Source organism: Esox lucius, chromosome 16 (assembly GCF_011004845.1).
Source record: "Esox lucius isolate fEsoLuc1 chromosome 16, fEsoLuc1.pri, whole genome shotgun sequence".
In the NCBI taxonomy this organism is placed as follows: Eukaryota; Metazoa; Chordata; class Actinopteri; order Esociformes; family Esocidae; genus Esox; species Esox lucius.
In genome coordinates this window covers 11,261,506-11,275,857 of record NC_047584.1, presented here as the reverse complement: position 1 = coordinate 11,275,857, position 14,352 = coordinate 11,261,506, and the positions used below count along the sequence as shown (strand labels likewise).

General features: G+C 43.5%; 1 protein-coding gene across 1 annotated transcript in view; it reads right to left on the bottom strand.

Moving 5' to 3' along the window:
• slc49a4 (solute carrier family 49 member 4) overlaps positions 1-14,352 on the bottom strand; it is a 64,538-nt gene that overhangs the window by 32,173 nt on the left and 18,013 nt on the right. The window contains 3 exon segments of the mRNA XM_010879741.4: positions 1,404-1,512; positions 13,561-13,640; positions 13,642-13,706. Coding sequence (XP_010878043.2) covers positions 1,404-1,512; positions 13,561-13,640; positions 13,642-13,706 — 254 coding nt within the window.

Sequence of the window (14,352 nt, the reverse complement as noted above, 5' to 3'; positions counted from 1 at the left end):
TTTCTTTACATTTGCAGTTATTCATCATAATTAATAAGAATTTAACAAGTGATAAAACCCTTTGATTTTTTTTTATAAAACAAATACAGGGTTCATCAATAAAAAGGCAGAATGGTTGTTGTCTTGCCATCTATTTGTGTGGTGTCATTTTCAGGTTACATCAGCTGATTCTGGAAAGGACTTTCAGTCAAGTGACACACGCCTCAGGTGGTATGGGAGGTGCCTGAACACGGCTCAAAGTGCAGGTATGAACACTGACCTTGTGGTTGGCAGAAAATCTATGTTTTGCGCTTATTTACTTGTTATCAAACTGTAATTTAAAACGTAACATGGTTGGCAATAAAATAGGAGTGTTCCTTTCATAATGAGTTTGTATAAAATGTTCATGCCAATGGCCCTCAAGTGTCCTAATCATAAATTGCAGTGTTCAATATTTACACAAGCAATACTCAACAGGCAGATCGCAGGCCTAATCAGAACCGGGAATGGCATCCACATGGACGGCAGGTCCCAGTTCAATTACAATTTCTGTTTTTGCATTCAAAACCTATTCTTTGAAATTCAGGAAATGAGATTTAAAGCTGGATAAAGCTGGAACCTTCCAGTTCTGAGGTGGGGGGGAGGGTTCATCACTACGCCAATACATGACAATGCTGGTCAGACTTTTACTACCACCAAGGAAACGGGTTTGACTGGAACCTCTCACAAAAATACACAAAAATACTGATGTCTCAAGTATTTTCTTGAAGGTTAACAACCAACCTGAAGGGTTATGGGGCGCCAGCAGTCAAGAAACAACCCGGAGCTTTCACCCCCTAGATGCTTGGAGTACGACGTAAGGATTTCTGCCAAAACTACACCAATCCAGAGGGTAAGGTGGAGCTTTCACCATTTCACTGCTTAACAATCCCTCTCAAATCTCCAAGAGTTTAGACTCTGGAGGGTAGGGGCTAGAGGTTGCTGTTAGAGCGGATGTGGATTATATGCTAGCTCTCTTGGTCTGTCACTCACACTCAAGCACAGTGTAAAATGTTAACAGGTGTGTCAGTTGTTCATGAGACATTTTGAATAACGTGTAGGTGTTTTGTCGTGTTATGTTCCTAGTATTCCCCATGTATTTCTATATATTTGCAACTACACAACTGAAGCAAATCATGTTTAAATGTGTATTAAAACCATTGCAAAATGATGGCCCTAGTGTCACACACTGGTTTTATTTATTAAAATACCCAATACTCTGTTGTAATAAATCGCCATTTGAAACGGATAAATCCTCTTGAAGAACTGCTATTACTGTAATTCTCGACTTGGCAGACAACATGTATCTTTGGTATGTTTTAGCCTCAGCAGACATGTCATGGGTCATGGGTCAGGGTGTCGGGGTCAAAGTGTATGTTTCTTACCTGGCTGACTTTGGCAGGGGTCAGGATCATGTCCAGAACCCCTGACCAGCCCGCCACCACACCCGTGGGCACAGCATAGGCCAGTGCTATCATCAGGAACCGGAAGTTACTGAAGAAAAAAAAAGAGAAACAAAAGCTTTTAGCGGCAAGCCCTACAGCAAACCATCTGGCAGAGTATCCATGATATAGTCCACTATTAGTCATCATGAATGCAAATTCAACTTTTACCAGACGTTTAAACTTCAACGTTAAATGTATGTTAATCTCTGGGGCAGGTTTTTCTCCTACACAACTAGTGTGTGATAAAACTACGTGGAGCATGTGCCCATAACGTGTCCATCAGAGCCGTCCTTTTCTTCCTATGGTGAAGTGTCTGGAGACTTGCCACCAAACAGCCTCTTCCTTTCCCATCCTGTCGGTTCAGACCACACAGCAAGCATCTATCCCACCTCACAGTGTGGTGACAGAGATAAACACCGTGCCAGGAAACAGGAAGAGCTGCCAGGTGAGCTGGCGATACCAGGCTGGAAGTAATAATAACCTTTAGGAATTTACATGATTGGCTAATCAAGCGAACCCTTTTTCTAAAACCTGCTGCACAGCTGTTCTACATACAGGCTTCTCTAATAAAGTTCACAAAGAACTGAACCACACTCGCCTATGAAGTTATTCTTAAAGGTTATACTGTATGTGATAACACTGTAATACTAATACAGTACGCATCCTTTCAATGCTAAACCCACTGCTGTTGTAATTGGCCAACAAGCATAGCAGAAGTTTCCAAACTAAGTGAGACTGGCGTTAAGCCAACACCAGACGTTTCATTTTGTTGGATGCTCTTAATGAAACATTTTCTCACTATATTTCCAAATAGGCCAAAGGCATGGATCTAGATTTGGACTTATTACCATTAAGATGGACTACCTTGGGTACTGTGACTGTTGGTTTCTTCTTGATTCCCAAAACATCTCCCTCGCTGTACATGGGGGCAAGATGAAGTTATGTCGTCTACCAGGCAGATTTATCAGTTTCACTGGTTTTTAACTTCTTAATATTTTCCCTTATCTAAGATAGTTTTTAGCTTTATTTTTTTCTTGCTATTTTCTTTCCCCCCCCAGCCAATGTCACTGGCACTGCATGTTATCACAATGCATGTGCAATGACTCCCTGTGATTAATACCAGGTGATTTCAACAGCTATACACGCAACACACTCTTTATCAGCAATACCTTTGACAAGGGCTAATAATACTACAGACCTTCATTTCAGCAATCTTAAACATGGAAACATTTACATTGAAATGCGCAACTGAGCATTACAGGTTGTGAATTAGTCCACATTTTTCCATCCAGTGATCCTGGCAAACGAAACTATAGGGAAGTGGTCTATAATCCACAGTGAAACAAGGGATTGACACCTCCAACGCTGCACTGTAAGACACTGTAAGACACTGTAAGACACTGTAAGACCGCTTTACAATACCGACTGGACTGTGTTCTCAGGAAAGGCCACGCCGAAGGAGTCTGAATCTGATGGAATTCTGGTTTGTCAGGACTCAGTTTTCCTTTTAAAGAAGATGGATCTGGATTTGAACTTCTTGTAACAGGGTTGAATCAAAATGTGTTAAATTGAAGCTAAAGAAATAAAAGATTAAAGAAGCAGAAATGGCCTGTAAAGAGAATATTAAAGCACTACTCCAAGTTAACCTGCCATCTTGATTACAAGAGTGTTTTCTCTGCTGTTCAGTCAGGCATCAGAATTGGCCATGGGTGTATCTCAGCATCTCTAAAAGGTCCTAAACAACATAACTGACAAAAAGCAGAACTGTGTGACTGTTTTTAATTATTTGGCTAAAGCTTTTCATTTCGTAAACAATCTTCAGCGTTTTCTCTGACCGTGTACAATGTGTTGAATCTGATGGTATCTGTGAAGTTCGATTCTTGGGTCAACGCTTTTCTCGGTGTACATTAAAGACAATGCACTTGTTGCCAGTTATTGCCCCATTCATCTGTGTGTCAATGACATTATTCCATATGCAACTGGCTACTCACTGACAACATAGTTTTAGCATCAACCAACATGCTTTTTTTGACTTCCATCTACTCCTTAATACAAACAAGCAACCAGGCAAGCCTAGTTCAGCCGGACCGCAATAGAAAGTATCGCCCTCTTGAGATACGAATCCGGGTCACCAATGTGAAAGGCTGTGTCGGTATAGCCTCGTGTCTATGAACAAATCCTCTTTTGCCACTGGCCTTTTTAACTGCTAATTGGCCATTTGTGAATTATATTGATACAGTTAAACTGACTAACGTCTCTTACTAAGTTTACCTCCTCCACAAATTGCGTCTATGAACTGTTAGCTTTTGCCACTGGCCGTTTTAACAGCTTATTAGACAGTAATAGGCTTACTGGTATCTATTAACTTCTTAGGAATAATCGTAAGAATTGAACAATTGCTAGTGAGACTGAAGATGAACTTTTCCACGCCAGAAACAGTCGCAATATAACCATATACAATTTCAGGTTTTGGTTTTAACGTCAATACGGAATAATTCACAAAGCATACTTCACTTCGCCTGCGAGGAGATACGAACTCGGGACCTATAGTTTACAAGTCCACTTCTCTAACCACTACGCTATTTAACAAAGGGTAGTCAGTCAGTAAGAGACATTCGCTCTTCTTAGCCGGCTCCGCTTACACAGTCCGGCAAAAAAGGTATGTTCTTTGATCATAACCTACTCTAACCTGCTTGTCCCCAAGTATCCTCACCCAGAATGGGTCAGCGTTATATTTTGTCAAGCCTTTTATGGCTGTACTTAACACCTTATATAATTATCATTACATTCTTCAAAAAGGCATCCTTCACACACTAACAAGAGTGTCCTTGACTATGGCGACGTAATCTACAGGCTTGGCATTACAAAGCTCCTCTATTAATTTCATATAAAATAACAAACTGCCATGCAGTTGCTCACTAACTCATCACTGTGACCTTTGAACTCTAGTTAAACAGGCCTGGCTACACACACTGATACAAATGTATTTGATGGCAAGGACTTCAACACTCATGAGCTGTTATCTAGATTGTTATCGTCAGCACAAGGGGAATCTGAATGGGTTGTATAGACGAGGCAGATGTTAATAAGTTATTAAAAAGAGTATCAGTCAACGTCAGCCACTGGCCCAGATCAACGTCAGCCACTGGCCCAGGTCAACGTCAGCCACTGGCCCAGGTCAACGTCAGCCACTGGCCCAGGTCAACGTCAGCCACTGGCCCAGGTCAACGTCAGTCACTGGCCCAGGTCAACGTCAGCCACAGGCCCAGGTCAACGTCAGTCACTGGCCCAGGTCAACGTCAGCCACAGGCCCAGGTCAACGTCAGCCACTGGCCCAGGTCAACGTCAGCCACTGGCCCAGGTCAGCGTCAGCCACTGACCCAGGTCAACGTCAGCCACTGGCCCAGGTCAACGTCAGTCACCCAGGTCAACGTCAGTCACCCAGGTCAACCTCAATCACCCAGGTCAACCTCAATCACCCAGGTCAACCTCAATCACCCAGGTCAACCTCAATCACCCAGGTCAACGTCAGTCACCCAGGTCAACGTCAGTCACCCAGGTCAACCTCAATCACCCAGGTCAACCTCAATCACCCAGGTCAACCTCAATCACCCAGGTCAACCTCAATCACCCAGGTCAACCTCAATCACCCAGGTCAACCTCAATCACCCAGGTCAACCTCAATCACCCAGGTCAACCTCAATCACCCAGATCAACGTCAGCCACCAAGGAAATCCTGTCACAAGGAATTATCAGGTGTTCTGCGAGCTGTGCAAAACTATTACTGATAGAGCACATAGTACCAGACCTGAGGAAATTATGAAATAATTTGCCCAGTGCATAAGAGCCGTCCTGCTGTCTTAAATGATTAACTTAACACCTGTGGTGTCAAGTTAGGAACACTTTATTGCCTCCCACATACAAAAGAAATGTTTGAGATACACAGTGGGGAGAACAAGTATTTCATACACTGATGATTTTCCAGGTTTTCCTACTTACAAAGCATTTAGAGGTCTGTCATTTTTATCATAGGTACACTTCAACTGTGAGAGACGGAATCTAAAACAAAAATCCAGAAGATCACATTGTATGATTTTAAATAATTAATTAACATTTTATTGCATGACATAAGTATTTGATCACCTACCAAACAGTAAGAATTCCGGCTCTCACAGACCTGTTAGTTTTTCTTTAAGAAGCCTGTTTGAACTCTTTACCTGCATAAAAGACACCTGTCCACACACGCAATCAAACAGACTCCAACCTCTCTACAATGGCCAAGACCAGAGATCTGTGTAAGGACTTCAGGGATAAAATTGTAGACCTGCACAAGGCTGGGATGGGCTACAGGACAATAGGCAAGCAGCTTGGTGAGAAGGCAAAAACTGTTGGTGCAATTATTCGAAAATGGAAGAAGTCAACCTGCCTCGGTCTGGGGCTCCATGCAAAGGGGACAGGACGACTGCACCGTATTGAGGGAAGGATGGATGGGGATGTATCGCGAGATCTTGGCCAACAACCTCCTTCCCTCAGTAAGAGCATTGAAGATGGGTCGTGGCTGGGTCTTCCAGCATGATAACGGCTTGTAAACACACAGCCAGGGCAACTAAGGAGTGGCTCCGTAAGAAGCATCTCAAGGTCCTGGAGTGGCAAGCCAGTCTCCAGACCTGAACCCAATAGAAAATCTTTGGAGGGAGCTGAAAGTCCGTATTGCCCAGCGACAGCCCCGAAACCTGAAGGATCTGGTGAAGGTCTGTATGGAGGAGTGGGCCAAAATCCCTGCGCATTGTGTGCAAACCTGGTCAAGAACTACAGGAAACCGTATGATCTCTGTAATTGCAAAAAAAGGTTTCTGTACCAAAGGTTCTGCTTTTCTGATGTATCAAATCAACCTTTATGTCATGCAATAAAATGCAAATTCATTACTTTGTGTAATGAATCATACAATGTGATTTTCTGGATTTTTGTTTTAGATTCCATCACTCAGAGTTTAAGAGTACCTATGATAAAAATTACAGACTTCTACATGCTCTGTAAGTGGGAAAACCTGCAAAATCGGCAGTGTATCAAATACTTGTTTTCCCCACTGTAATAAACACCTTTTACTTGGCTACAATCAACTGAAAGAAGTGAATAATGTTATTTTAAATATCTATTAGATACGGCACAGATAATAATGTGACCCTAAGGTCCTGTCTCGATGGCATTTGGGGAAAACAATACATCTCCCCTAATAGATCAGAGACCATTTATATACAAAGCTTTGTCCAAAACGCAATAGATATTATAATTTTTATCAAATAGATCAGTGACTGAGATTCAACGGTGAGGTCAGAACATAGAAAATCCACATGGCTCAGTCATCGCTCATGTCTTATGTACTGCACCTCCACAAAGATCACTGGAGGAGCACAAGCCCTGAAATAACTTCACACCCTCTTGACAAATCAAATTCTGATGAACTGATACAGTCCACAATGAGACAGTTTGACCTCTGATGCAAGGAGAACCTCCTGGAACTGAATGGCACAGACACCAAAGACCCTATTACAGTCTTAAGGAAGCAACTATAGGCTACAAAGCCAATCACCAAAACACAGAACAAGTGGAAAGGTATAAGATAAGGTTATTTTGTTTGGCTCCCTCACGAGTTGTGCAGGTCAAAAGATAAAATTCTTGGGAAAAGAAAAAGGATATCCAAGAACCGTGCAAAGAGCATATGCATAAGAAAGGCAAATAAATCACTCTGGATCTTATCCATCCAATAAAGAGCTAATAAACAGAAAAACATCAGGGCGCAGTCGTTGGTCTTTAGAGGAGCAAAATGTAAAATTGTTAATGCACTACTAACACAAATTACAAGCAAAAATGACCAGTACACATCTATAGTTAATGTTTTATATAATAATTTTCTACAAAACGATTCAGAGTGCCTGGTCTGAATTTCTTGCTGGTCTGTCTACTTTGCATTGACTTTTATACACTTGCAGTACTCTCCTTCCCACCCAAAACCATCCTGGACTAGCTGGTACTATGGAGGTCTCATTCAGTAAGGGAAGTCGAGGAGGGGACAGGCAGGATTCTACTCAGTAAAATAGTTACAACAGCATCAGTACTGCTTTTAAATCACAATGCAGGTGTGACCTAAGATTATCTTATATAAAAGCAATCTTATTTTATAGATTTTCTTCATCCAATACGACTGCCACATCGGAAGTTTATAAAGTATTTTAATTAATATCAGGAAAGCAAGAGACAGTACCACGATGGGTTCAGAATATGGGGGAAAACAACAGGAAAAAATAGGATTGACCTGGAGAACTGACAACCCTTGATGAGGCGACACCAACGGCACACAAACATTTTAAATGCTTGATTTTAACCCAAATATCATATTTATAATTCAAGAAGGATCAAAAAGATTTGTACAGCCTCAGTATGTGAGGACACCATGCAGCAAAGTAAACATCTTTCTCCCCATCACAAGGGTGTCCCTGACCACTGATGAGGAGTAGCACCTCACTAGCTGCTTTGACCTTGACTTATATAGGCCTGCCAGGACCACCTACTCTCAGTCTGTGAACACGGCCTGAAACCCAAAACCAGATTGTTCAGGCTTAGCATGAAGGGTTAAGACTTAAAAGACATAGTTCAAGATTTTGGCGACAAGGCCCTTTATCTTTCCCCAGAGTCAGATGAACATGTGGATACCATTTCTGTTTATCTGCTTTCAGTATCACAAGCCAATGCTAACTAACATTAGCTCAATGACTGGAAATCCACAGGAACAGCCAACATTTTAGCCGTTCCCAAAAATTTTAAGTCATTACACTACTAAAAACATTGTCTAACTGCAGGCAAAGACATTAATGTTATCCACGTTTTCATCTCACTCTGGGGAAGTAGATTTAGGGCCTCATTGCCAAAACTATCCCTTTAAGCAGCTCGTCAGCAATGACTGACTCCATGAAGCGGTCAAATGAGCAGCCCACTTCCAGGATGAGCACCTCTTTGTGGCCTCGCCCCACAACAACATCAGGCGTATTAGGAACACTGGAGAACACATCATCAAAATTAAACCAAGGTCCCCTTACACAGGGATGTTTTCAGGATTTGTGCTGCATCCTCAATCAGATCAACATGTCGGTCATGTCTAGAAATATATCTTTGTTGAAACTGCAAACATTCAAAAAATGGGCAACATTCAACACACATTTATTTATATATCCCATCTGAGATGGCAACCAAAGATAGCGATTCTGTGTATCAAAGATCCCTAAAAGGAATGACATGTCAAACTCAAATCCTATCAGGCTCAGGCATACTTTCCCAGACCCGATAGGAACATTAAAGCTTTCTGCTAATTGAGCAGATTACGCAGCAAAACTTCACAGCCTCAGTTCCTGAGTCTAAAGACACATCAATAAACTGTTGCAAACGTAGTGTTGACAGCCTGTGCTCTCAGTGAGACATGATGGTGAAGACCACAGCACTGTTCAAACGTGCTACCCCTCAACACTGAGACCTAAACTTGTGTTTTCTCTGGCCAGCTAACAGCCTGAGATTAGAGACAGGCCAGACTGACAAACCACTAAGAAGGTGATCAAACGCAGGTCTCTCATGATGCCCATCTCCATGTTGATGGTTTGTCCATCAAAGCAGGTTAGGGAACCAGCCAGGAACAATGCGGTTGTCCTCCTGGTTTGTGCAAGTGAACGCCTGTTGTGCCTCTTTGGGAGAATACCAAGTATACCAATCCCCACGAATCTCCTTGGAGTTTATCTATAAAACGGCTGCTTCATTGTTGTGCAAATGGCCAGGGAAATGCACTGACGCTGTACGTGCTGTGCAGCAACTTGAGACGAGTTTCCTCCTTGGCTGGATTTGAAACAAAACAAGACTTTCAAGTGTGAATTCTGTCTATGTAGATTTGAACTTTATTTTCGTCGTGGTTGCTTTTGATCCCCGCTTCCATCCCCGAGGACGAGGAACGCCTTCAGCAGTCGCCAGATGTCCCCGCGCGATAGACACCGAATGCCACCAGCATATCAATGGACGCCACAAACACATGCAAGTGTAAATGCAAGCCGTTCACCGTGAACGGAGGGAGGAAAACAAAGACAATACGCCTCAGAGAGAGAGAGAAAAGGACAGAGAGAGGCAGAGAAAAGGAGAGCGAGAAAGGGAAGAGAGGAGGGAGAGAATGCGTTCCCGTTCCTCAACGGCTATTGTGACTGTCAGAGCAGACACCTGGGAGATACAATGTTGCTGTTAGAGAGGTGAAGTAAGGGTCCACCAAATTAAATCAGCGATGTGGCGATGCTGCGGGGGATAAGGTTTGGGGGGCGGAGGCCAAGATAATGATAACAGAGTGTTATAGGTGATTGTAATTGGCCAGGGAGTGATTGGAGGGCTGCCAAACAGAGCCAGTGGGCAGGTGAGAGAGGCCCCACTATTACGACGAGTCTTTCCTCTGTGTTCACACCACACACACACACACACACAGGCCTGATGATTGGAGAGACACTTGTATAAATGTCAATACAGCGTGAAGGGCTGGAGCTCGTTAATCACAGCTGATTACTTATTGGTGTGGGCTGCGATAAGAGTCTGATAAACAAACTCTAAGGAGACAGACAACAGTCAGACGGACTGAAAAAAAGATGGACGGGAGAGACAGATGGACTGATGGACAGGCTAAGGACCACCGGTCAGGTTGGTCTTGAGTCTTCACACATCTTTTCTTCCAAAATATATTCCCTCATTTGGTGTTTTGATGATGATGGTGGAGAGCTTTGTCGATTGCTCAGGATATATCCTCTTCCATTTTGATCTGAAATCAGGGTCAACTGGGCTAGAATTTTTATACATGCCACAAAGCAAAATATGTTGTAAATAGCTTATTGTATCATGCAGTAGACCTGTATGGAATCATCTGCATTAGTTAGTCCACAACTCATTAATTCAGGTTTTTCCTTTTATTTATCACCCGTATATATGTTCCTTCTGACACACTGTAAAGTCCAAACAGACTGGTAAGTCTTTGAGGATTAAACACATCTCAGAAATAGGTCAACCAGAGGAATGGTTGCCTTCAGCAACGCGAGACCAATCCAATGCACCGGTCTTCCAGTGGAAAAAGACCACAGACGCCCCGGTAGGTTCACAACAATCAATGAAGCAAAACTGATCCTAGATCAGCACTCCGACTCTGAGGTGTCATGTGAACACAGCCACATCACAGATTGGCGTATGGACTGGCTGGTCTGAGTTTTCCCATGACAAGGGAAGTGTGGATAATCCAGTGCCTGTAGTACTCTGTCCTGTACTGTTACATCTCGGTTGTATTCTTCGACAGCATAAACCCCATACTGACCCACTGTATAACATTAACTCAGAGCACCCAGACGCTAGCTGGTCCAATGGTCCTTGGCCTTGACTGGGTCTAGACTCTCTGTAGAGAGAGAGCCTGGTATATATTGCTGGGCTGATGGAACACTTTTTCGCTCCCGTTCTTCCAGCTGCTGCTGTTTCATTACCTATGCTGTGATGGCGGCTGGCAGTAAATGGATATCCATGCACCTTTTTCTGACCTATGGCTTATTTAGATCACTGTCCAGAAGGGGTGTCCCAAATGGCTTTCCTATTCCCTGTGTAATGCGCTAAAGTGTGTAGGTCAGATCATATCTCCAAGTTGGAAAAGCAAAACCAGATGTTGTTGTATTTGAGCAAAGCATTAACCCCTAATTGGTTGTATAGGTCGATCTGGAAAAGGGCGTCCGATAAATGACTAAACATGCAAACCACTTGAACTTTAAGTCACTGGACAACAGCATGTGGTTAATAGAAAATAGGGTGTTGTTTGTTACAAGGGACAGGGCTGCCTGGAGGATGGGGAAATGTTTCAGGGAGCTGCCAAGCCAGCAGTATCACCCACTAAACGCCATTTGCGGTGAGCAGTTCTGGGATGGGACTGAATGCATCTGAATACAGAGGAGAGAAAATCTCCTGGCAAAAATTACTCTTATCTTCATAGTGGAACATTCATCAATACTAATGCAGCTAGCTAACATCATTACTATTCCCACAGCATTGGTCAGGTATAACTGATGACCTTTCTAAATGTGTGAAGGGAGGAGAGCAGTTGTGTGATTACATTGTCTACATCCCAAATGGCACCCTATCACTATTAGAGTGCACTACTTTAACCCCAGACGCCCAAGGAAGCTGGGTGGCTAAATAGGGAATCATTTGCCGTTTGAGACACAACCGTGCTCCGTCTTGTGATTAGGGAATGCAGGGGAAGGTAACAGCTGGGCAAACTCATCAAGCTCAAGATCATTGACTATGGTTCAAACTCTCTCTAATGGGCACAACAACAGGAATGGAAGAAAGAGCAAACTGGATGCCTTAGGGTATTGCTCAAGACCTGTCTAACTGACACAGGTGGAAGGGTGAAGGGGCTGGCTTAGAAGGAAAGACACTGTACAGTAACAACAGTAGAAGGAAAGACACTGTACAGTAACAACAGTAGAAGGAAAGACACTGTACAGTAACAACAGTAGAAGGAAAGACACTGTACAGTAACAACAGTAGAAGGAAGGCCACTGTACAGTAACAACAGTAGAAGGAAAGACACTGTACAGTAACAACAGTAGAAGGAAAGACACTGTACAGTAACAACAGTAGAAGGAAGGCCACTGTACAGTCTGATGAGACCAAGATAAACGTATTTGGTTCAGATGGTGTCAAGCGTGTGGGGTGCCAACCAGGTGAGGAGTACAAAGACAAGTGTGTCTTGCCTACAGTCAAGAATGGTGGTGGGAGTGTCATGGTCTGGGGCTGCATGAGTGCTGCCAGCACTGGGCAGCTACAGTTCATTTAGGGAACCATAAATGCTAACATGTACTGTGACATTCTGAAGCAGAGCATGATCCCCTCCCTTCGGAGACTGGGCCGCAGGGCAGTATTCCAACATGATTACGACCCCAAATACACCTCCAAAACGACCACTGCCTTGCTAAAGAAGCTGAGGGTAAAGGTGATGGACTGGCCAAGCATGTCTCCAGACCTAAAGCCTATTGAGCATCTGTGGGGCATCCTCAAATGGAAGGTGGAGGAGCGCAAGGTCTCTAACATCCACCAGCTCTGTGATGTCATCGTGGAGGAGTGGAAGAGGACTCCAGTGGCAACCTGTGAAGCTCTGGTGAACTCCATGCCCAAGAGGGTTAAGGCAATGCTGGAAAATAATGGTGGCCACCAAAATATTGACACTTTGGGCCCAATTTCGACATTTTCACTTAGGGGTGTACTCACTTTTGTTTCCAGCGGTTTAGAGATTAATCGCTGTGTGTTTCTGTTATTTTGAGGGGACAGCAAATGTACACTGTAATACAAGCCGTACACTCACTACTTTACATTGTAGAATAGTGTAATTTATTTGGTGTTGTCACATTAAATTATATAATCAAATATTAAGAAAAATCTGAGGGTTGTACTCACTTTTGTGAGAGACTGTAGGTGCATGTGCGAGTGTGTATTAGAGAACGTGTGCGAGTGCAAGCAGCGTTGAGATATTTATATGACCACGGACCATTTGGTCGGGATGAGGATGATCCGTATTTATTAAGTGAAGCCAGGGACATGCCAGTGCCATCAGACGGCTGGGTAATTAATCCAGGGGGAGAGGGTATATGTCTTTGATGCACATTAACTAGCAGCCCCAACAGATGGCCAGCGCCAGAGCATCAAGACCCCTTCATTGAGATTCTCCATCCCCAGTACTCACGCGGACAGATTGATTCCAAGGCTCCGTGACAGGCGACCGAGAGGACAAACCAATTACTTGCGCTTCAATGACGGTCGCGTTAAAGGCTTAATCATTTCAGAGCGTCGAAAGAAAGCGACAAAAAAAATACTTAATTGGAGGACCACTCAGTTTGCCTCAGGTTCCGGACACGCGGCCCCATTTAGATGGGTTCGGAGCAACAGCAGTGAAATATCTCCGTTGCAGCACAACGCTTCGATTGTCAGTGAAATAAGTGAAATATGACTTCCAGTGTTGGGCGGCGCCACGTGATGACCGGGCAGTACGTACCTAAGCAGTCTGCAGATGCTGCTCCGGTAGCTGAGCCTCTGACTGGCAGCCGCAACACTGGGAGGGGATGGGCCGGTCGTCGAGGGGGAAGTGAGGGGGTAAGTAGAGCAGCACGGCGGCAAACAGTAACACCACCATACCGAGCTCTACAGGTCAGGAGGGAAGGAAACGTCAGTGGGTTATTAGTCAAACACATGATTAACATACTGTCTGCTTAGGGCTGGGCAATATGGCCCAAAACTTACATCACGATATATTCGAGATTTTTCGTTGATATATTAAGAACGATATATGTGTGTCTATTTTGTCATTATTATCTCAAAATACACTTACAAAAAACACAACCTTTTCTTTGTATATAGTTATATAGGTGTTGCTGTCAGTGTACTGTACTCTGGATGAAAATGTTTTAGATTAGGATTTTTTTTTTGTTATTGCCTGTGTTCGTCTGTATCCCTTTTCGTCATATTGCAGATATTTTTTTTACTGCTCTTCAGATTTAAAAACCTGAACCAGTTCCATATTACAGAAGTGGTAGTCCCCTCTCGGTGACAATTTCTTAGCAGAAACAACATCTGCTATGGCGGACACTTTCACTTGTAGTCCTCTTGCGAACTACGTTACATAGTTTATTTTAAATGTGAACTATGCGAATACGCTTATCGAATGAAGCTTATGATCGCTTTTCGTATCAGATATGCACAGTGCAAAATTAGCAATAGCCTATCGCAATATCACACTCCCCCCCCCCCCCCCCCCCCCCCCCCCCCCCCCCCCCCCCCCCCCCCCCCC